Source organism: Macrotis lagotis, chromosome 7, assembly GCF_037893015.1.
Source record: "Macrotis lagotis isolate mMagLag1 chromosome 7, bilby.v1.9.chrom.fasta, whole genome shotgun sequence".
In the NCBI taxonomy this organism is placed as follows: domain Eukaryota; kingdom Metazoa; phylum Chordata; class Mammalia; order Peramelemorphia; family Peramelidae; genus Macrotis; species Macrotis lagotis.
Genome location: NC_133664.1, coordinates 220,041,140 through 220,063,673, shown reverse-complemented (window position 1 = coordinate 220,063,673; position 22,534 = coordinate 220,041,140). Strand labels below are relative to the sequence as shown.

At 35.8% G+C, this 22,534-nt stretch overlaps 2 protein-coding genes across 14 annotated transcripts in view; one reads left to right on the top strand and one right to left on the bottom strand.

The window, feature by feature from the left end:
• Nucleotides 1-2,190, top strand: part of SLC25A18 (solute carrier family 25 member 18) — a 13,477-nt gene extending 11,287 nt beyond the window's left edge. For all 13 annotated transcript variants that reach the window (XM_074194943.1, XM_074194949.1, XM_074194947.1 and 10 more), the window contains 2 exons: nucleotides 249-324; nucleotides 873-2,190. In XM_074194943.1, coding sequence (XP_074051044.1) covers nucleotides 249-324; nucleotides 873-1,023 — 227 coding nt within the window. In that variant the 3' untranslated portion in view covers nucleotides 1,024-2,190. The remainder of the gene's footprint in view (nucleotides 1-248; nucleotides 325-872) is intronic.
• Nucleotides 136-22,534, bottom strand: ATP6V1E1 (ATPase H+ transporting V1 subunit E1). Its single transcript, XM_074194955.1, has 9 exons — nucleotides 22,367-22,534; nucleotides 19,100-19,165; nucleotides 16,185-16,294; nucleotides 15,859-15,925; nucleotides 10,504-10,593; nucleotides 9,586-9,654; nucleotides 7,670-7,764; nucleotides 6,323-6,410; nucleotides 136-2,608 (listed from the first exon to the last, which is right to left on the bottom strand). Exons 1-9 carry the CDS (start codon nucleotides 22,397-22,399, stop codon nucleotides 2,546-2,548), a joined length of 681 nt encoding a protein of 226 aa, XP_074051056.1. The 5' UTR covers nucleotides 22,400-22,534; the 3' UTR covers nucleotides 136-2,545.

The window sequence follows — 22,534 nt, the reverse complement described above, 5'->3', positions numbered from 1 at the left end:
CAGGGGGAAAAAAATGACCTGACACTTTTTAATCACTGGTAATGTAAAAATAATGCAAATAATGGGCTTCTAATAGTGCTTCCCTTGTCTTTAGAGTTGTGGCTAGTTATATCTCCTCTGAAGAAGTGCCTTGGGTCAACTGTCATTTCTTTCTTTCTTTATTATTCATTGGAGCATGGAATAAGGGAAATCCAGCAACTTCAGATATGAGAAGCAAGAAGTTTGACTTTTTTTCCTACTTGTTTTAGTTTTGAAAACACGAATTCAAACTCTCAAGACAGGTGTGGGGGATGAAGCCTATAATGGGATCATAGACTGTGCCAGGTGAGAACTGAGACTGGGTTAATTCTACAATATTAATTGTATATTCTAATTTTTGCATATAATAGGTACTGTTTAACCATTTAAGTGAACATATAGAGTATATTTTCCAAAAAACTAACCCAAAGAACATTTATCATTTTGCCTTAAGCCTAGAATTTCTTCATTTTCTTCCTCCTGATAACTGCCTCATTAAAAAAAAAAAAAACCTACCCATTCTACTTGACCCTTTTAACTTGGGGGGAGGGGAGAAGAACAACTCTTCTGGCTCCCTTTGACTGCAAAATGTAGTCAGTGGGAAGCTCTCCTTTTAGCCAGTTTCCTCTAACCAACAATTCAGAATGACCTCAAGTACAAAGGGGGGTATGACTGCTGAATTTGTAATTTCCAATTAGCCTGAGAACAAGTTTTTCTACTTAGTCTCTGCTAACCCAAGGGGAATGACCTAACACACACACACACACACAAAAAAAACCCCAGTAATACAGGGATAAAATTCACTACATTTTGCTTGTATTAATATTTTTATTCTTAAAACTTCTTCTCTCTAGGAAAATCTGGACTCACGAGGGACCTACTGCCTTTATGAAAGGGGCTGGTTGCCGGGCCCTAGTCATAGCACCTCTTTTTGGTATTGCCCAAGGTGTCTATTACCTCAGTATTGGGGAAACAATCTTAACATTTTTCTTTAGATCTAGCTAATAAAGGACTCCCCAGATGACATAACAGTACTCCTTTTAGTTTTACATTTGCTAAATGGACCTGGTCACATTAATTCCTAGTTATGAAGCCAGGAATTAATTATAGACATTGGAAGAAAAAGAAAAATCACAAGTTTAAGAGATAATTATGGGAACCTGTGTACCTAACTCCAGACCACGGCCAGTTCAAGGATCAAGATGACTAGAGTTAATGATTATTCTTTGGGAAAACTCAGTCCAGCTATATGTGTGACAATCCTCCTTAAAATAGTCACTGAGATCAAGCCTCAGCACTCTCAATCTCATTCTCTGAAAAAAAAGCTAGAGTGAATACTGGCTGACTTTTTTTTTTAAGCCAACAATCCTTATAATCTTATCTGACCAAAACATTAAAACAAGCACTGAACAAAGCACTGTTACTAATTTTTTTTTAATATCATTAATTACTTTTTATGTGTGAATGAGTGCTGCATTGGGTTTGTAAGTTCTTCTACCATCAATGGCAGATCTTGGAGAAGTCTTTTAACCTTGCCTAAGTTAAAATTGTTCAGAATTCCCTCATTCTGCTATGAGAAAAAAAAAATGAGCTTACAAATGTTTTAGTTTCCCAAGAATGAACTACTTTAAAAGCCCAGTCTTTCCACATTTCCCAAGACTACTATATAGCAGGAGAAAGTTTGTAGAGGATAGTATTTACATGGTTACATGCTCTTGAATGAAATCCACCATAGTTCACATCCTTTAGTCCAAATGAATTATTTTCCTACCAAATATCTTACAATCTTATCAGAGCTACCATTGTATTGAAGCATAAAGATCAGGGAGTAAGACAATGACCTAGTACAGACCCTAAAAAAAAAAAAGTAATTTATGAAGTAAATGCTCCAAAGTAGGTAGAAAGCTATTTTTCCCTAGATAACATTACCTCATCTCTCAAATCTGTAAACATCCTGAATAAGAGATTATTGTAGTTTGATCCACATATATTTTAATAAATAAAGCATATTCATAGCTTGGATTTTTGAATCACACACAACTGAGGAAAGTCTCTAAGCCCAAACAGTTAACAAGGGGTAATACTATTAATGCTGGAGTGAATGCATGCTCCATATATATATATATATATATATATATATATATATATATATATAAAAATAATATACAGAAATCAATACAAAGAGGCTAATGTACCGCACATACAGAGCTCACTCCAATCTAAGGCAGATCACAGAAGGAGGATTCTCTGTGAACACCATGCAACTGATATATATTCCCCCTGCCCCTAGGATATAGGAGATCAGAACTTAAGTTACTTCTGATTAACAGTTTTAAGTCCATAAATCCTCTCCCAAAGTTAACAATTAGGCTGGCAGCATTCTACACAAAGGCTATTTCACTGAAGAACATAGGACAGTGTGTCAAAGCATCAAAAAGGAGTAACATTGATAGTTGTTTCTTCAATTTTAGATACTTTTATAACTTATCAATACAGCAGATGGAATGGATTCCACCTCATCAGATGCTTAGTCCAAAAATTTCCTGTTGACATTAGCACCAAACAAAGCCCCACGGACTTCTGGCATCATCTGCAAGGAGAAAGAAAAGCCCCCCCCCCCCATGATTAGTTCCAGTTTGTTAACTCATACAACATTAATTGACTGCTTTTTTTCATTGCCTACCATATGCCAGATAGGCAGCTGGGTGGCTCAGTGGATAGAGGATCCAGCTTGGATTCAGAAAGACTTATCTTTGTGGGTTCAAATCTGGTCTTAGACACTTACTAGCTATGTAAACCTGGGAAAGTAATTTAACCCTGTTTTACCTCAGTTTCCTCATCTGTAAAATGATCTGGAAAACTTGTTATTTTTTGCCAAGAAAACATAAGGGTTGGAGACAACTGAAATAACTGAACAAGTCAGGCACACATGTGCCAGGCACATGTTGGGGACATAAAGACAACAAACTGTCCCTTGCCCCTGAGGGCTTTAGCTCAAACATGAATTCATTTGGTCTGGCACTGCCAAGGCAAGTGCAAATTGGACTTGAAATTGAATAAATCGAGGATGTTTTTAGGGGTGAATTAACAGGCTAATTTTTAAGTTGGAGGAAAATAAAACAAATACAAAGTAGTTTTAGGCAGAAAGGGAGTAAGGGAGTAACTAGATGGCAGAATGGATAAAGCAATAGGCTTAGAATCAGTTTCATCTTTGTGAATTCAAATCTGGCTTGAGCCACTAGTTGTGTGACCCTGGGCAAGTCATTTAACCCACTTTACCTCAGTTTCCCTATCTTATACAAAAAATAAGGTGGGGGGAAAGAGGAAGGGGTAGCTTATGAAAATCAGGGAAAACATCTTTCATATGTGGCATTTCATTTGCACTTTGAAAGAAGAATTCTAAGATAGGTGAGTGCATTCCAACCATGGGAAAAATGTGGAACTCAAAAGCTTACAAATTGATGAATGATGACTATTACCTTTGCATGTAATTAGAAAAAATAAATCATTCAAAAATAAACAAGAAAGCTTGGGGGAAGCTAGGTGGTCCCAGATAGAGCTCTGGCCCTGGAGTCAGGAGGACCTGAGTTCAAATCCAACCTCAGACACTTAATAATTACTTAGCTGTGTGACCTTGGGAAATCACTTAGCCCCACTGCCTTGCAAAAGCCAAAAATCAAAACAAAAAGAAAGCTAGACTAGAAGCAAATACATTCTAAAGAGCTTTAAACACTAGAGAATTTGCACAGTTTTATAAATACTACTTTGGGGGGATGGTTAGGTGGCATAGTAGATAGAGCACTGGCTCTGGAGTCAGGACACCCTGAGTTCAAATCCAACTTCAGACAATTACTTAGCTGTTTGATCTTGGTAAAGTCATTTAACCCTCTTGCCCCCCCCCCCAAAGAATTATTACTTTGGCAGAAAACCAGTTAGGAAGCTCCATAATAGTTCAGACAAGAGACACTACAAGAGCTTGAACTGAGAGGAGAAAAAAGGAATAGGCAAAGCAGAATGTGCAAGCTACAGAGACCCTAAATAAAATCAAAACCTGTCCATGTCAACCAGGTTATTGGTCCTGTAAGGAGCTGGGTAATATGTAACAATTAGTGAACATAAAAATCTGCCCTTGACTGGCAAGTACGTAAAGATTTGAATAAAATAAATTTCTCTTGCATGCAAAACTTGGTGATTCAGAACGTATTTTGTTTGGAGCAAATGAGATATTGCTAAATGAAAAAAAAAGATAACACACAGCTTCAATTCTTGGTTTCTCTTTTTTTTCCCTAACAAAAAGAACGGAAATGGCAAAAATTACTAACAAGTAATTGCCTCAAGCTAAAAAAGAGAGCTGTCCTGAATGAATCCAAGCCATCTGCCTCATAAGCTACACCACTGAGTCCTTCAGAGAAAATTACAAATTGAAGAGGGACAAATATCCTGGTTTTCAATAACAGGAAGAGAACAAACAGTATGCCAAATAGAGGCCAATGAGCTTAATTTTGTTTGGCAAATATTTAGAAAAAGAGGCAGTGATTAAAAAGAGCCAGCCTTGATCTCTTATGGGTTATCCTTGTTTCTTCTAAGAGTTCATGTTTCAAGGGCAACTAGGTGGAGCAGTGGATAGAGCAGCAGCCCTGGAGTCAGGAGTACCTGGGTTCAAATCCGGCCTCAGACACTCAAAATAATTAATAATTACCTAACTGTGTGGCCTTGGGCAAGTCACTTAACCCCCATTGCCTAGCAAAAAATAAAAAAAATAAACTGTTCTTAAGCCAGAAAAATTGTTCTTGGTACTGATCAGGAAAGCATGTACAGACTGAAGTTCTGAAAAGATCTTGGGGTTAAATGGACTGCAAGCTCAATATGATTGTGTTGTGGCAGGTGAAAAATCTGATGAGAACTCGTGTTACACTAAGGGGTATAACTTCAAGGAATAAGGAGGTGACAGTCTGAAATGAGGGGTAAAGATGCTTGGGAAAGCTTCCTAACAGTTATACAAAATTGGAATAGGTTGCAGAGAAAAGAGATGGGTGGGATCCCCCTTTCCAAGTCTTCAATTGGAGGCTGAAAGATCATTTGTTAAATGTAGTGGCTGGACTAGATGACCAAAGAAGTTTTTTGCAACTCTCAAGTTGTTATTCTCACTATTTTTTTTTTAGGTTTTTGCAAGGCAAATGGGGTTAAAAGTGGCCAAGGCCACACAGCTAGGTAATTGTTATTAAGTGTCTGAGGCCGAATTTGAACTCAGGTACTACTGACTCCAGGGCCGGTGCTCTATCCACTGCACCACCCAGTCGCCCCTCAAGTTGTTATTCTCAAAGATCTCCAGGAACTCCTTTTGAAAAATCTTTAGAGAAGCACTTAAAATCTTCTCCCCTCCCCAATCTATTCTTTACACTAAACTCATCTTCCTTATCTAAACACCTGGAGAGCAAGGACAGTTATTTTATCTTTGGATTCCCAAGGTTTAATAGGTGCTAAGCAATTTTTTTTTAACTTAAGACAATGGGGTTAAGTGACTTGCCTAAGTTCACACAGCTGGGCAATTATTAAGCATCTAAGGTCAAATTTGAACTCCTGTCCTCCAAACTGCAGAGATGGTGCTCTTATCCACTGTACCACCTAGCCGCCTCACTGCTTAGCAAATCTGAATGCACTCTAATGAAGTACACTAGCATACTGAGAATCAGGTATCTGAAGAGCAACTTGGCTTCTGCTACTAATGCAAAGCCAGAACAGGCTTCTGCCACTGTTGGCAATGCAATGCAATGCAAACTATAGAGTATTCCAGGAACACAGATATATTCCCAGTCAGTTTTGCAGTGATCATCCTAGTCTGATCACTTTGGCTCCAGTCACTTCATAAACAACTGCTCCTCTCATCCTCAAAAACTTCCTAATAGAATGCTTGCAGCAACCACTCTTAAGAGAATATTTACTTTTATTTCATCAAAGAGGGAGACTTTGATTAGCTATTATCTTTTTTGTGAGAACTATCATTTCAGTACATGCAACTCAGTGGCATGTACTAGATAACTAGATAGTTCCTTTCTATACTCATTTTACATAAGTGAGTTCTCTGGAATAAAGATTTTTCTTGAATTTCATATTTTTTTCTGTAAAAAGACTGACTCAATCCTCTGCTAAATTAAACCTATCTAGAACCAAAGCCACAAAATCCCAAGTATTAGTGTTGCTCATTTCCAAACAAGCTGAGGACATTTGTTCTAAATACCCCTGCCCACCAAAGCTTGCATTTGGTAAATAGGGAAAGTGAACATCGAAGACTACTTCTACTCACCTGTTGGGCTATAAGGTCCAGTCTACTTTCTAGGGTATTAGAAACTTTTATTTTACGATCCCCATTATAGATCTCAACACCTCCAGCTCTAAAAAGAAGATAATAATAATTTTAAGATTTAAGAGGTATAAAGAATATCCTTAACAGGCTGGTGTTTGGGCACAAAATTCCAGCAATTTAAGAGAACCCTGCTCTCCTCCCAAGCAATAAATAATAATTCAATAATGAATTAATGAAAAAAGCACACAGTGGGTATAAAATTACAATACTAGCAATATTTTACTTGATAATATTAACAACTGATTCTGAGAAAACAGGGTTGTTCATTGCCAAGCAAGTAAAATAGGGAGGGTCCTAGATACTCTACTGCAATGGAGAACTGACCCATTTTCTTCCCCTCCCCCAACATTTCACTATGATCACTCCCAAGCCCTCAAGGACTAAGCACAAGATTTCCTTTTGGTGCACAAAAATTCTTTAATATCAAATATCAGTTGGGACTTGGAAATTTTTGCTTTAAAAGAATTTATTTTTTAATGACTGTTTTAATGAATTTATCCGAATTTTATCTTGAAAATGTTTATCTATAGATCAAGTTCCTTGAGAATGAAGGATATAGCTTCTCTATTTTTCTGTTTTCTCTAGTTCTTATTGCTCATGTACAATGAAGGGCACTCAATTGTAATCACACACAGTTGTAACAAAGAATGTGCTTAAAAGCAGTAGAAGGCACAGTGCTTGTTGCAGCCCCAACACTGTCCTTTTTTACATCATCATTATCATCATCATCATCATCATCATCATCCAATTCTGCAGGGTAGTGAATTGAGCTCCATTGTCTATAGCCATCATGTGGTCCATTCCAATTTCTTGCTGGCAGAAAAAGCCATCACAATGACCTGATTTTTTTTTTTACAATATACTACTCTAGGATAGAGTTATTTATTTTATTCCTTCTATCATCACCTAGTGCAGCGGCATTCACATTTAGCATCCAGTAGTTACCCAATTTCTACTTCGGCATAGAACTGTTTGGGGTACATAGGATACTTACTTCTTGACAGCATAACATCCAAGGTTGGCTTTTGGGATATCTTTCAAGTAATGAACAAGTGAGAGGAATATGAAAATTTGCAAAGAAAAGCCAGAGAATGAATTTCTTGTGAAACAGTATTAGCTGTATGCTGACCGTATCCTGTCACTCTCCAGTTCTACTATGAGGCTTTTAATGTGAGCTGAAGCTCAGAGTAGTTTGGAGAAATTATATCATAATACATTTTAAGCAAAAGGGACTATTTTGAGTCCTTAATATAGGAAGCTAGACATTAAAGCAATAATGCTCCTTACATTTCGTCTGGCAGGTAAGCCTCCTGATCAACTTGAACATCAACATCTCTTTTGGTTGCAATCTTGTACATAGGAATTGCTTTTTGCACTGCGGCCTGGAAAACAGAAGAAACAGTATGTATTAAAAGTTCTGGTATCAACTTTGGAGTATAAATAAATAAGAAAAAATGTCAATGTTCATTGTGATTGTAAACTGCTCAAAAAACATCCCCACTTAATTTCTCTATTTTCTTTAAGAATTAAATGATCTAATAAAAAAAAAGAATTAAATGATCACTTATTAGAGAAATGCAAATTACAGCTTCTGAGGTACCACCTCACACCTCTCAGACTGGCCAATATGACCAGAAAGGATAATGATCATTGTTGGAAGGGTTGTGGGAAATCTGGGACACTATTACATTGTTGGTAGAGCTGTGAAGTCATCCAACCTTTCTGGAGAGAAATTTGGAACTATACCCAAATGGCAACAAAAACGTGCATATCCTTTGATCCAGCAATACCACTACTGGATCTATACCCTGAAGAGATTATGAAAAAGAGTAAAAACATCACTTGTACAAAAATATTCATAACAGCCCTGTTTGTGGTGGCAAAGAATTGGAAATCACGTAAATGTCCTTCAATTGGGGAATGGCTTAACAAACTGCAGTACATATATATGTCATGGAACACTATTGTTCTACTAGAAAGCAGGAGGGATGGGAATTCAGGGAAGTCTGGAGGGATTTGCATGAACCAGAAAAACACTGTATACCCTAACAGCAACATGGGGGCAATGATCAACCTTGATGGACCTGCTCATTCCATCAGTGCAACAATCAGGGACGATTTTGGGCTGTCTGCAATGGAGAATACCATCTGTATCCAGAAAAATAACTGTGGAGTTTGAGCAAAGACCAACGACTATTATCTTAAATTTAGGGGAAAAACCTGATATCTTACTGTCTGATCTTGCTATCCCTTATACTTCATGTTTCTTCCTAAGCATATGATTTGTCTCTCGCCACACTCAATTTGGATCAATACATACCATGGAAATAATGTAAAGACTGACAAATTGCCTTCTGTGGGGTGAGGGAGTAAGATTAGGGGGGAAATTGTAAAACTCCAAATAAATAAAATCTTTAATTAAAAAAAAAAGAATTAAGGGGTGGCTAAGTGACAGTGGTTAGAGCACCAGTCCTGGAGTCAGGAGTACCTGAATTCAAATCCGGCCTCAGACACTTAATAATTACCTAGCTGTATGGCCTTGGGCAAGCCACCTAACTCCATTGCCTTGCAAAAAAAAAAAAAAAAGAATTAAATGAGGAGGATCTAGGGTGGAGGTGTCAGAGATTTTATTTTACTTTTGTATCTAGATTTCAGTTATTTACTACCATAGAGTAGTGAATTGTTGCAATGTATTTTTATTGATTTTACATTAATTTACATGTATTGCTTATTTTTATAAGTAATTTATACATTCTGGGAGGAGGGGAAAGGATATATCAATGTGCAGTTAGATTTTTAGAACCACTCCCTGTAGTGCACCAAAATAGTGAATAGAAAATATGTTCTGCAATTAAATCGTTATGTTTTAACTGTTTATTTTGCATGAGTGAGCTCTCCTGCATAAAGAGATTTTTCTTGAATTTCATATTTTTCTTTAACAGACTGGCTCAATCCTACAGCTAATTAAACCCATCTTAGAGGGCCAGTCACTAATGATAATTACCAATCCTAGTAACATCCTGATCCCTTAATAAATTTTGGATGTCTAAGAAAAATGCAATTTTTTCCTAAAGATGACAGTAAATAGAAACATTGTTTAAATTCCATGTTTCAACTTCCCTAACTCAAGCTAGCCAGAAGTCCCAACAATTCCCCCATAAATAATGGAAGTTTGCACTTTTTATAAATATCATATTCTTTACCTTGACCAGAGGAAGATCTTCTTTCTTGCAACGGACAATCATTCGTGGCTCGAGTAACTGGTATAAACCCTGTGCAAAATAAGAAAAGACAGAATTAACAAAATACAAAATAATATCTTAAGACAGTAGGAGAAGAAAGTTTTTCTGGCATTTATTTCATATAGCTTGGGGAAAAAAGATAAGCATGTTTCCAAAAGATAACAGTATTTATATAAACAATTAAAGTCAGGGAAGCTATAGGTTGAAATGTGAATAGAGCACTGGTCCTGGAGTCAGGAGGACCTAAGTTCAAATACGACCCCAGACACTTAATAATTACTTTGCTGTGTGACCTTTGGGCAAGTCACTTAACACCATTGCCTTGCAAAAAAAAAAAAAAACTCCCTCAAAACAATAAAAGTGAAGTTAATGGTTTTATCTGGCAATATAAAAATGTAGTTACCCTTAAGACTGTCAAGTTAAAACAAAATCCAGTTTTTGCTTTTTATTAGCTACAGTCAAAGAATGTCTTACTGAAATTAAGATACTTTAAGATACTGTAATTACGATAATTATGTGATATAAACAGATTCTTTGATGAAACTGTCAAAGCTCAACATATATATAGCAAGGATCTCCGATACAAATTCAGAGTCACAACACTGAGTGCCACAAATAAATTTTGCTCAGTCATTTAGAATAAATTTGTAGAAAAATGCCATCGACTATTTTTTGGTGGCATAGATTTCCCTACTAGACAAGGAAGAGAAAACCATTAAAGGAAAACTTTACTAAAAGAAAGTTCATGGAAAAGAGACGATTTTTTTTTGATAAAGTTCCAATACTAAAGAAAGAAGATAGTACTTAGTAAAGAGTTCAAGAAAATATTTATTAGAAAGGCTGGGGCTTCTGGCCATATTATATAGTATTCTAAATTACCTGAAGGACCAGACCATCCAAAAGCACCTGATACCTGGTTTTCTCTTTCACTATCTTGGAGAGTCTCTGCTTTGCTTCATTTAATAAGTCCTGAAAAGAAAGGATAGAAGAAAGATTAAAGTCATTTTCAGATCCTGAAAAAAAGATTCCACAACCTGACAATTAGACAGCTAGGTGGCACAGTAGATAAAGCACTGATCCTGTAGTCCAGGAGGATCTAAATACAATCTGTTCATCAACATTTAATAATTATATGAGCCTGGGTAAGTCCTTTAATCCTATTCACTATTTCCTCATCTGAAAAATGAACTAGAGAAGGAATGGAAAAACACTCTAGTACCTCTGCATGCAAAAACAAGTTTCAACATTCACTTCAAAAACCACAAGCTCCAAATTCTCTTCCTTCCTCCCACCCTAATCCCCTCTTTGAGAAATCAAGTTATTTGACAAAGGTCAAATGTGTAATCATGAAAAACATTACCATAATAGTTATACTGTAGGGACAGTTAAGTGGTGCAGTAGTCAGAGCATGGGCCCTGGAGTCAGGAGGACCTGAGTTCAAATCCAGTCTTGGACTCTTAAAAATTACCTAGCTGTATGACCTTGGACAAGTTGCTCAACCCCATCGCCTTAAATTTAATTAAAAAAAAAAACCCTGCCCCCCAAAAAAATTCAAGAAAAATAAAGTAAAAAAAAGTATGTTTCAATCTGTATTCAGACACCATCAGTTTTGTCTTTGGGATTATTTTTAATCAAAAATCCTTCAGAGTTTTCTTGAGCCATAGCATTGTTGAGAAAAGACTAGTAATGCACAACTAATCCTACAACATTGCTGTTACTTTGTAAATAGAACATTTCCTTTGGCATTTGCTCATGTAAGTTTTTACTGAGTGTATCCTATTCAACATTTCTTAGAATAGAATAGCATTTCATCTTAATAACAATTTGTTCAGCCACTCTCCAACTGCTGGGCATCCTTATTTTCTTAAGCACATGCCACTATAAACACTTTATATAATACTGAATTATTTTTCTCTTTGGGGAAAAATTAATTTCTTGGTATATTTTTTGTTGTATTTTATATTTGTTAGTATTCATCCATTTCCTTTACATTATCAGCTTTGACAGTAGGGCAAAATTATTCTTGATTATTTCCTCTTCAACTGTCATAAATTCTCTTTTTGGCTTTCTCTTTTTTAAACTGTCAGACTGAATACCTTCCAGTTTTAGTAAATTCTTTAATTTTCAGATTTTTTAACTTTGTTACGTAATTGTGGATTTCTTGACATTATTCAAGTTTTTATATTTCATACACAATTCATTTTTTCTTTCCCTTTTGTTGATAAAAATACTTAAGATATATTTTCTTCTATAAACTGCTTTAGCTGATGAAATCAGTGTTTTCTGTCATATTATTTGATAAAATTTTCTATTGTTTCTATACTTTTTCTTTAATCTATCAGTTCAGTCTCCTTAGTCTCCAAGTTCTTTTTAATTCTTTAAGGGCCCTTTATTGGATAAAATTTTATTCCCTAAATATATGATAGCTTTAGTATTTCTCCTTTTATCTATTTTTCATGAGGTCTTTATGGGGCAGGTAGGTGGCCTAGTAGGATAGAGTAAAAGACACTCAATCTTATCTGTTTTAGTTTCTCCATCTGTAAAAAAAGTTATAGAAGAAAAATGGCAAAACATTCCCTTATCTTTGTCAAGAAAATCCCAAATGGAGTCATAAAGTTAAGACAAAATTCAATTTTGTAACCTCAGAATTTTATCTTACTAAATTTTATCTTCTTCCTCATTTTTCATAATCAGTTGCCAAATGATTATGGTACTACTCTTCTGAACAAGATTCTTCAATGAATCCCTAATCACCACTTAGGATAAAAATTCAAATTCCTCAGTTTGACATTTAAAGCTCTTTACAATTAGGATACAGTTAATCTTCCCATGTTTTTTCTTATTTTTCTCACATACCAGTCAAACCACCTTTTTTTGCTGTTAATCAGATTTGCCATTTGACCTGCCACTGCTACAACTTGTACAACTATCATTAATGTTTAGAATTCACTGTCTTCTCCGTTGCTTCAAAGAATCCCTAGATTCTTGCTATGTCTCAAGGTAATGTCCTTTTCTCAAATTTTCCTGCATTGATGTTTCTTTGTTTGGATCCTTACAATAGGATATGAGCTGCTTAAACAGTTTGTCATTTTTATGGGTATATTTCTAGTAACCAGGACAGTGCCTTGCATCAAGCAATCTAAAAAATGTTTATTGTTTGCTCCACTTTGGGAGAGCTCTGATCATACATACCAGACTTCCTTGAAAAGCAAAATGTATCTCTTCAATTTCTGCCCACTCCTTATTCTCTTGGAGCAAGTAGAACAAGTATAACCACTCTTTCCAAGTGAGGGTGCTTCATACAGCTGTCTCTTCCACCTTCATTTCATCTTCCTCCCACAGATCATTCTACCCCCACCATTCCAACCTTATCCTTGTGACATGGAATCAAGATTTTTCACCATCCTTATCTCCCTTCTTTAGAAGACCTCCAGCATATCAATTCACTTCCTAAAACATGGCAAACCAGAATTGAACTCAATATGCCAAATGTTCAAGGCAGAGTGCAATGAGACTACAAATTCCCTCATATCTGGACACACTATTTTTTTTTTCAATTAAGAACTAGGTGGCACAGTGGATAGAGAACCTAATCTGGAGCCAGGAGGAACTGAGTTCGAAGCTGGCCTCAGACACTAACTAGCTGTGGGACTCCTGATAGATCACTGAACCCCACTGCCTCCAAACAAACAAAAAGGAACAAGAGAATAAAAAATTTATATGAGGTTAGTATATAAAATGATGAATTTCTAATTCATACTTGTTGCTCTTTTTTAAAGAATATTTTTCCAAGACATTTCCAAAGGATTCATGATGGAAAATACAATCCCTATCCAGGGAAAGAACTAATGGAGTCTGAATACAGATTGAAGCATACTGTTTTCACTTTCTTTATTCTTTTTGTGATTTTTTTTTCTTCTTTTTGGATTGTTTCTTCTTTCACAATATAATGAATATGGAAATGTTTTACATGACTACACATATATAAACTATTTAAAATTCATATCATTTTAGGGAGGAGGGAGAAAATTTGGAACTCAAAAGTTTTTATTAAGATGAATGTTAAAGGGGCATCTAGGTGGCACAACTTGATAGAGTATCAGCCCTGGAGTCAGAAGAACCTTAATTCAAATTTGGCCTCAGACACTTAACAATCCCTTAGCTGTGTGACCTTTGGCAAGTCACTAACCCCAATGCCTTGCAAAAACCAAAAAGCCCCAAAACAACCTCCCCCCAAAAGAATGTTAAAAGTTACCTTTCTATATAATTAAAAAAAATAATACTCTCTTTTGTCATACAAAACACAAAAGTATGTTTTTTTGAAAATTATATTTTAAATTTAAGACAATAGTATCAATACTATCTGGATTGTCTTTGAGTTCTTCGTAAATTTCTACTCTCTTCTGTGTATTTAATGCTTTACTGATGTTTCTTTTTATCATAATTGTTACCTCAAAATAAAAGACCTCCCTTGAAGTACCATCAAGTAAAACAAATTCACAAACTGATTACATCTGAGATTATATTATTCTGCACCTATAATCTCATTGTCAAGAAATGAACATATTTCATCCATCAGAATAAAGGTTGGCTTCTGCACTGATTCAAATATCTTTATTAGTTGTTTATCATTTTTATTATTATTTATTACTTATAGTTCTTCACCTTATTTTATACACTGTTTCTGAGGTTATGTACATTTCATTCTTTATCAGTTAATGACCATTCTTTTGTCATTTCTTCTACCCATCTTTTTTTTGTAAAGTTTTGAACTTTACAATTTTTCACCCATACCCTTCCTTCCCTCCCCTCTCCCCCCACAGAAGGCAATCTGATAAACTTTACATGGTTTCCATACTATGCACTGATCAAAATCAAATGTGTTAAGATAAAAAACATATCCTTGAGGAAGAAATAAAATATTAGTGAGAGCAAAATTATGTAGTACATGACAACTTTTTTTTTAAAAATTGAAGGTCTTTGTTTAAATTCCACAGTTCTCTCTCTGGACACAAATGGTATTCTCCATCAGATACCCTAAAATTGTTCCTTATTTTTTTGTCATTTCTTACCACACAAATATTCATATACATGACTTGCTGAGTCATACACCAATTAACAGGGTACTCATGTTCTTGCGAATTCTCTGCTTCCTCCTTTTATCTCTTCTTCCTGGTTTCCTTAAAGAACCAGCTAAAATTCCACTTCCTAAAAGAAGCTTTTCCCATTTTTCCTTAATGCTGCCACTTGCCCTCTGTTGATTATCTCCAGTTTATCATCTATGTATTTTATTTGCAAATAATTGTTTATATCTTCTTTCCTCTATTAGACTTTGAGTTATTGGAGACCCAGATATTCTTATCAATAAGCACAGTGCCTGATACACAGTAAGCACTTATGACAAAAAATAGAAATAGCTAATGTTGGAGGTTTTGCAGGAAAATAAGCACATACGTACATTCTTGGTGAAATACATTACACCCTACTGCCCCTTTTCCTCTTTGAGATGATGACAAGTTCTGTATTACTGGGTCAAAGGGTATGCACAATTTAATGGCTTTTTCTAGGACTCTTGACAATGCATGTATACTAATGAAGTATTCAGGGTATCCATGTTATTCCCCATCCTTACTGCATGACTGACCATTTCTGCTGGTACAATTCTTACATAATTCTTAATTTATAATAAATTCACAAACCTCTAACACTTTGAATTTCATAAAGGCATCTGCCATAAAGTTACACCTTTTGTGTTACTGGAGAATATTGTAACTACATCAATTATGATCAAAAAGGATTATTATTCTTTAAAGTAGTTAATAAATCAGTTAACCAATCAAATTCGATAAAGGAATTTTCAGGCTAAAAACTGTTTGAGACATAAATTGTCAGCTTCTTGGAGCTAAGAACATTTCATATTTCTTTAGATAAATTAAATTAGTTATAAAATTCTTCCTATCTTCTGAGCCTGGCAGCAGAAATGATGAATTTTCCAAATTAAAAACTGGCTGGTAAGCCAGTAATAAAGGATTCTACTTTAGGAGCTATTCGCTATAATTTTGAATTGTAATTAGGGAAATTCATTTACTATGATACAAATTATTTGGCTCAAAAATATTTGACATTCCAACAGTTTAAAAAATCAAATCATCTAAATGGAATACAGTGGGTCAATTCAATCCCTATCAAATCAAAATACATTTAAAAAAATTACTGTAGGGGCTAGATACTCACTGAGATAAGGTCATCTCTGGCTCTGAGGACTTTCAATCTTGCCTGATTCATCAAGTTGGACATCTGACTGAAAGTTGCATGAAAACAAAAGAATTAGTATATAGTGCTTTTAACAACAGCAGCAGAAGCTGCTATACATTCTGGATGAAGCTTACCTTGTAAATCAAATATTTTTCTCACAAAAGTCAAACCTAAGCTTTACTAGATTAATATTTACCTATGTATGTTCTACCTATTGATTTCAATAAGTGCCACAACTTTTTACTGTTCTTTACTCAAAAGTAGGAAAGTTTATTCAAAAAGACCAGAAAGCAGAAGCTTCTTACATTTTTTTCTGCTGCTCAATTTGTTTCTCCTTCTTTTCATAATATTCCATTATCTTCAATCTCTGTGTTTGCACAAGCCGACCTTTCTCAATGTTGAACTCTTCTTCTGCCTAAATAGAACCAATTTACATTCAGATAAGAGGTACCTATTACTGACCAAAAAAGGTTACAACAAAGTAGCAAATTCTTTGTCCAAATTCCTGGGTAATGTGTCTTTTGTCATAACCATGACATTGAATGTGGAAAACTTGAGATTTACTCTGCTTCACCTCATTAAAATTTGCTTTCTTAGCTTTAATATCTGGAAAATTATGATTCTAAAATATAAGAGAGTCAATATGAGGAAGACCACTGAGCTTGAATTAGGTGAGTTCAAACCTGCTTCTTAAACTTTACTAGTTAACTTCTGAATCTTAGTTTCCACATCTATAAAATGGAGACAAGCATTTGTTACAGTCTCAAAGATTAATTTTTTCATGAAAAGTAAACACTAAAAGATCTGCATTCAAATTTACTCCTCATAGAAAGACATACAATTCTGACTTTTCCTCCTATTCTGTATTTCAGTAGTCCATATAATCATGGACTAACTGAAATTGAAGATTTTTTCTTAAAAAGCTAAAATTTTTAATTAAATGCTTAGCATCTAAAAACAATACTTGAGTCCTCATATTCTGGAAAAAATTCAACCAAAAACCAACTTAACAATTTATTTCTTTTCCCATCATGGAAGATGTGAAATTCCTTTATCTGAAGAACACTAGAAGAATAATGGTCCAAGAAGAAATGAACACAGTATAGTAGAATAATTATCATACTGTAATCAGTAAAATAAAAAGCTGTAGCATTTGTGATTATCACACAACAAAAAAACTTTTCCCTAAAATTGTTCTGTTGAGTTAGTGAAACGTGCTACAAAGTTAAGAGTGATTTCTTTTTCTTGTGTCTAAAACACTCAACGTGGCCTATTTTAAGACTGTTTCTATATTGAAAACTGGAACAGTGATATCATAATTGATTTAGGCAATGGCTAGTCTTGGAGTTGGGAAGATGATTATTTATGTCCTGCCTCTAACACATATTCTCTATACTACTTAAGTTCAGTGTTCTAAGCAATATTTTTAAGATTAATTTATAGAAATATCCAATGAATTCACAGCAGGAATTCCCTGAGGCTTTTGCAAGGCAAATAGGGTTAGGTTAAGTGGCTTGCCCAAGGCCACACAGCTAAGTGATTATTAGGTGTCTGAGGTCGGATTTGAACTCAGGTCCTCCTGACTCCAGGGCCAGTGCTCTATCCACTGCAACACCTAGCTGCCCCTCTACAATGAGGTTTTAAACTCTTTTTAAAATTTTAAAAATTTTAAAACTCTGACTTCATGCTCACTAAAGGTCGGTGTCTCAAAAGTAAAATGAGGATAGTAAGAGCACCTATCTCAAGTGATTTTTGTGAAGCTGAAATGAGATAAATCTGAAAGGAATTAACCAAGTGGCTAGCATTTAGCATGTTTAAATAATGCTCCCTGTCCTTTTGCCCTTTTTTCTTTCACTGTTTTCTCACAAAATAATCTTATCATTTCCCATTGTTTCATCCCCATTCAAAGAATTATCAGATCTATTTATCCAGCCCAGTTTTTCATTTTCACAATCTTTCATCACCAATATCTAGGACATTTCAAACCAGTTATCTCATATGCAGGTCACTCAAAAATGTTCAAAGTGAGATTTCCCCCCAAAATCCTCCAGTGATTTTAACCTGTCTCCTCTTTAACTTGTCCTCACTCCACAATACATTGTCAAATCCTTCTACCATCATTAACATCTCTTGAACACATACCATTCTCTCCACTCACACTCTAGTGGCAGGCTCTCAACAACTCTTACCTCAGTTATAAGTCTAATTAAATTTCTTCTTTCCAAGTCCCCCCCCCAATCCATCCTCTACCTAGATGTAAAGCGATTTTTAAAAAATCACTTTTTTATATATCTGGGGGCAGCTAGGTGGCACAATACATAGAGCACCGGCCCTGAAATCAGGAGGGCCTGAGTTCAAATACGGCCTCAGACACTTAATAATTACCTAGCTGTGTGACTCTGCAAAAAAATAAAATAAAAAATAAAGTATATCTGAAACATGTCGCTCCCCCTCCCCTCCAACAAACTCCAGTTGTTTCCTCCTACCTTTATGATCAAATATTTACCATTTTAAAACTCTTTATAACTTATATATAGGTTGAAGGCAGAGATTCTTTTGCTTTTTTCTTTTGTAACCTGAATTTAGTGTAGCATTTGGCACCTTGTAAGTGGTGTTTGCTGGTTGATTAAAGGAGGAGTTTTTAACCTTTTTTTGTGTGTCATGGATTTTTCCTTGACAAGCTGGTGAAACCTATGGAACCTTTCTCAAAAATGTTTTTTGAGGGAGTTTATTTATCAGGTGCCTCATTTTCAGCATTTAATTTGCGTACTTTCAACATGGAACATTTATGCATTATCAATGTTTATAATATTGTTTGACCTGGAAAAATAATTTCAATAAGTTTCACAGGATTACCAAGGAAACCAATTATACAAAATTCAAACAAAATAGCATGGTTGTTCATTTCTGGTTTTTAGAAGTGAAAAAAAAATCTCCTGAGGCATTTAGAAAAAAAATGAGACCGCTTACAAAACGTGACTGTTTTCTGCACAAGAATATCACATCATTCCTGATTCTAAGGTAAGTCTGTTTAAAGACAATGAAAAATTCCAAGTTTCCATAAGAAAATATTCTTCTCTGAAATATTCATTCTGACATTTGTAACTAATAATTTTCTGAATTTCATTGACACTAACAGAGTAAATGCTTATACCCCCTAAATCAACTGGTCATATAATAAAAATGCACTAATAACGGTGCTAAAGATCATTAATTTTACCTTTGCATCTATTTCTTCTGCCTTCTCATTTGCTTCCTGTTCAATGAAAGCCATCATGTGTTTGATCTGTAAGAATAAAAGAGTCAATTTTCTTTTGGCTCTAGAACTATTTTGGAGAATGGTAACTTTTCTTTCATATCCAAATGTGAAACCCTTTAAACAATTTTCTATAGTCTTGGGTAAGACTCTAGGCCAACTCATTTATTGATAACAAAATAGAAAAAGGGTTTCTTTCACAAAAGTTGGGACCTAAAACCACTAAGTGGAATTAAAAATTAAAAAGAAATTATCTGGTAACTATATTTATTCCCCTGGATCTATTATGACTCATAACATAAACACTTTGGAGAAGTGCTAGGTAACCCAGGAACCCTTATGGATTTAATTCTGAAAGTAATGTCATCCTACTTATTAAAGCATGTTCTACAAATTGTGAACGTGATTTATCTGAGTATAACATTCCTGGATATTGAAGTAAAGCTGAAATACTACCCAAGGGAACCTATGTCTTAGTGAGCAAATCTTCAAAAGCAGCAGATTTTTGACATTAATCCATAATGGATAATTAAATCTAAAAATATCTATAAAAATTCACATAATTTTGAAATTTCCGTATAAGTATGCATGAATAAAAGACTAAGTTCTGAGTCTTAGAACTTTCAGGATCATAATATTGTTTTTAAATTTATTATACTTGTGGAAAATACTGTGACTGAAAGAAGGACCTCAGGAGATGAATGGTATTATTCAGTTTGAAATAACTCATTTGGCCTGCTAGTTCCTGAGGTTTTAAATTACCTTAATTAAAAACTGGAAAAAAAAGTAGGTATTTATAAATGCTACAAAGTCTTGTTTAAGGGAAGATTGCCTCCAGACTCAAACCTGCATAATCTGCCTTCATCACTCCAGAGGGACTCTGCAACTAGTTCTGACTAGATCAGTGCAGATCTCTTAAGAAACCAGTGGACTGCCAAAGAGAACAGTGTGTGTTCAGAGATTTGTCAAGAAAAAGAATAGCCAGAAGGATGAGTAACTCATCTTAGCCTCAAAGCAGAAAATTCTGGCCTTTTGAAAGATAGCATTCCTCTTCCCTCTACTCAAATATATTCACTGTAGAATAAACCTAGAAAACAGAAATTTTCCTAAGGCAAAAGAGGCTCCCTAAAACAAAACCAGCAAATAGAATTTGGTATATTTTAAACAAAACATTTTGGTATAATACAAATCTTTAAAGAAATTTCCAAAAAAAGTTATCACACAATTAAAATCTAAATTTAACACCCAATAAATCACAAGTGTTGGCTGAATTACAAATGAATAATTTTTATATAAAATTAAAATGAGATGACATTTGTAAAGTGTAGTCCATAGCTTGACACATAGTAGGCCCGATATAAATGCTGATTTCCTTCTCCTCCCCCCTCAAGTAATAAAGCAATTAAGTTTACAAACATCTGACTTGATTTCTTTGTAACCAAATACTGACACATTTTAATACCTGTCATTCAGCAGAAACAAACAGGAAAATGAATTGATTCTTTGGGTAATTCTGGGAGTAAGTCTACTTTTCAGGTGGTCTTTGGGGGTCGGAAGGTGTGTGACAGGAAGAAGGACCTAAGTGTAATCGAAGATTTAAAGACTTTTGGCTCCTTTCAGTAATCTAGAAAATACATTCCCCTAGTTAACTTTACTCTCTATACCCCCTTCCTAAAAAAGCTACTATTCATTTTCCATGCATGCCGATACAAGATTCCCTACAGTTTTTTAAACTAAATTTTAAATAGAAATCAGCAGCAGTTAAAGCTTAAAAAGTTCACTCTCCCTCCTAATGGAGTAACAATCAAGATTGTAAAGTAGTGAGCCCGAAGGAAAAAAATCCTTATTTCAGTGTGGTTTTACCCCCACATTCATCATCCAGCTGATTCACCGCTATGTGAATATTAGTCAGATAACCTCAAAATACAGCAACTCAGGGACTTAACTCAAAATCTGTTTGCCTGATAATATGACCTTAGTTTCCTTATCTGTTAATATGACCTTAGTTTCCTTGTCTGTAAAACCCTATAGGCAAGGAAATTTAACTGAAACGACTGCTAAGAACTCAAATAAAAATTACTTAAAAATCTATTATCATCCTTTCTTTCAAAGGATTTCTGAAAGGACTAAGAACTCAAATACAAATTACTTAAAAATCTATTATGGGGGGGTGGCCAGGTGACACCGTGGATAGAGCACCAGCCTTGGAAATCAGGAGTACCTGGGCTCAAATCTGGCCTCAGATACTTAATAATTACCTAGCTGTGTGTCCTTGGGCAAGCCACTAAAACCCCATTTGCCTTACAAAAATCTAAAAAAAAAAAAAATTAACGGGGACGGCTAGGTGGCGTAGTGGATAAAGCACCAGCCCTGGAGTCAGAAGATACCTGAGTTCAAATCCGGCCACAGACACTTAATAATTACCTAGCTGTGTGGCCTTGTGCAAGCCTTACAAATATAAAAATAAATGAAAAATTGAAAAAATTAAAAAATCTATTACCATCCTTTCTTTCAAAAGATTTCCTATACGGCATCAAAAATGATTCAGACATTTATAAAGACAAGGCAAATATTCTAATACTCTTTCCGAATTTGTTTTTTTTTAATTTATTTCATGAGAAATTGAATCGGAGAATATTATGAATGGAAGGGACCCGTTCCGTGCCGTGGCTCTCGCCTGGCAGCCCAGCGATCTTTGTACAGTACCTATAAAAGCACCACAGTCGTGTTTTAAAATTCATAAAATAAAATGCGTAGCATTACAAAGGAAATACTCAAGTTGAGAATCTTTGCTGACAGAAAAGAAAATGAAGTGTTTTGCGCAAGATCGGGGGCAGAGATAAAAATAGGACCCGGGTCTCCTGACTCCCAGGCTAAGGCTCTTCCCACCCGCGCTTCCTTTTTCTTGTAATTTAAGTGCGTTCTGGTGGAATCCCATTTAAGGCCCCAGCAAAGCTAAAAAAAGCGCATTTCTGGTCCCTGCGGAGGAAGGCCCCTCCCCCATCCCTGGGCCCCCAACCCCCACAGAGCTGAGCGGCGCCGGGGGAGCCGCGGTCGGCCCGAAGCTCCGTATCCTCGGGCAGGGTCGAGCCCAGAGGCGCAGGAGGTGGCACAGAGGCAGGCCCCGTCCGCCTGGGGCCCCGCGGGCGAGCGCGGCGAAGGACGCGGCCCCGAGGGGCCGCACGAGCAGAGCCTCGGCCCAACCTCCGCAAAGCTGAGGCCGGGCCCTACCTGCTTTTGGACGTCGGCGTCGCTGAGAGCCATGGTGCCGGCGGCTGGGGAGCGGTCGGCCTCGGAGCGCAGCCGAGATGAAACAGCTGGGCAGGCCGAGCGCTCCGGCTTTTCTTCGCTTCGCAGGCTCAGCTTCCGCTTCCGGTCAGCCGTTGCTCCTCCGAGGCT

Excerpts from the sequence above, each read along its gene's own strand:
- ATP6V1E1 (XM_074194955.1), bottom strand. The coding sequence starts at position 22,399 with ATGGCTCTCAGCGACGCCGACGTCCAAAAGCAG. Across the intron at positions 19,166-22,366 it reads ACGCCGACGTCCAAAAGCAG|ATCAAACACATGATGGCTTT; the intron begins GTAGGGCCCGGC and ends TTATTCTTACAG. Across the intron at positions 9,655-10,503 it reads TGGATGGTCTGGTCCTTCAG|GGTTTATACCAGTTACTCGA; the intron begins GTAATTTAGAAT and ends TATTTTGCACAG.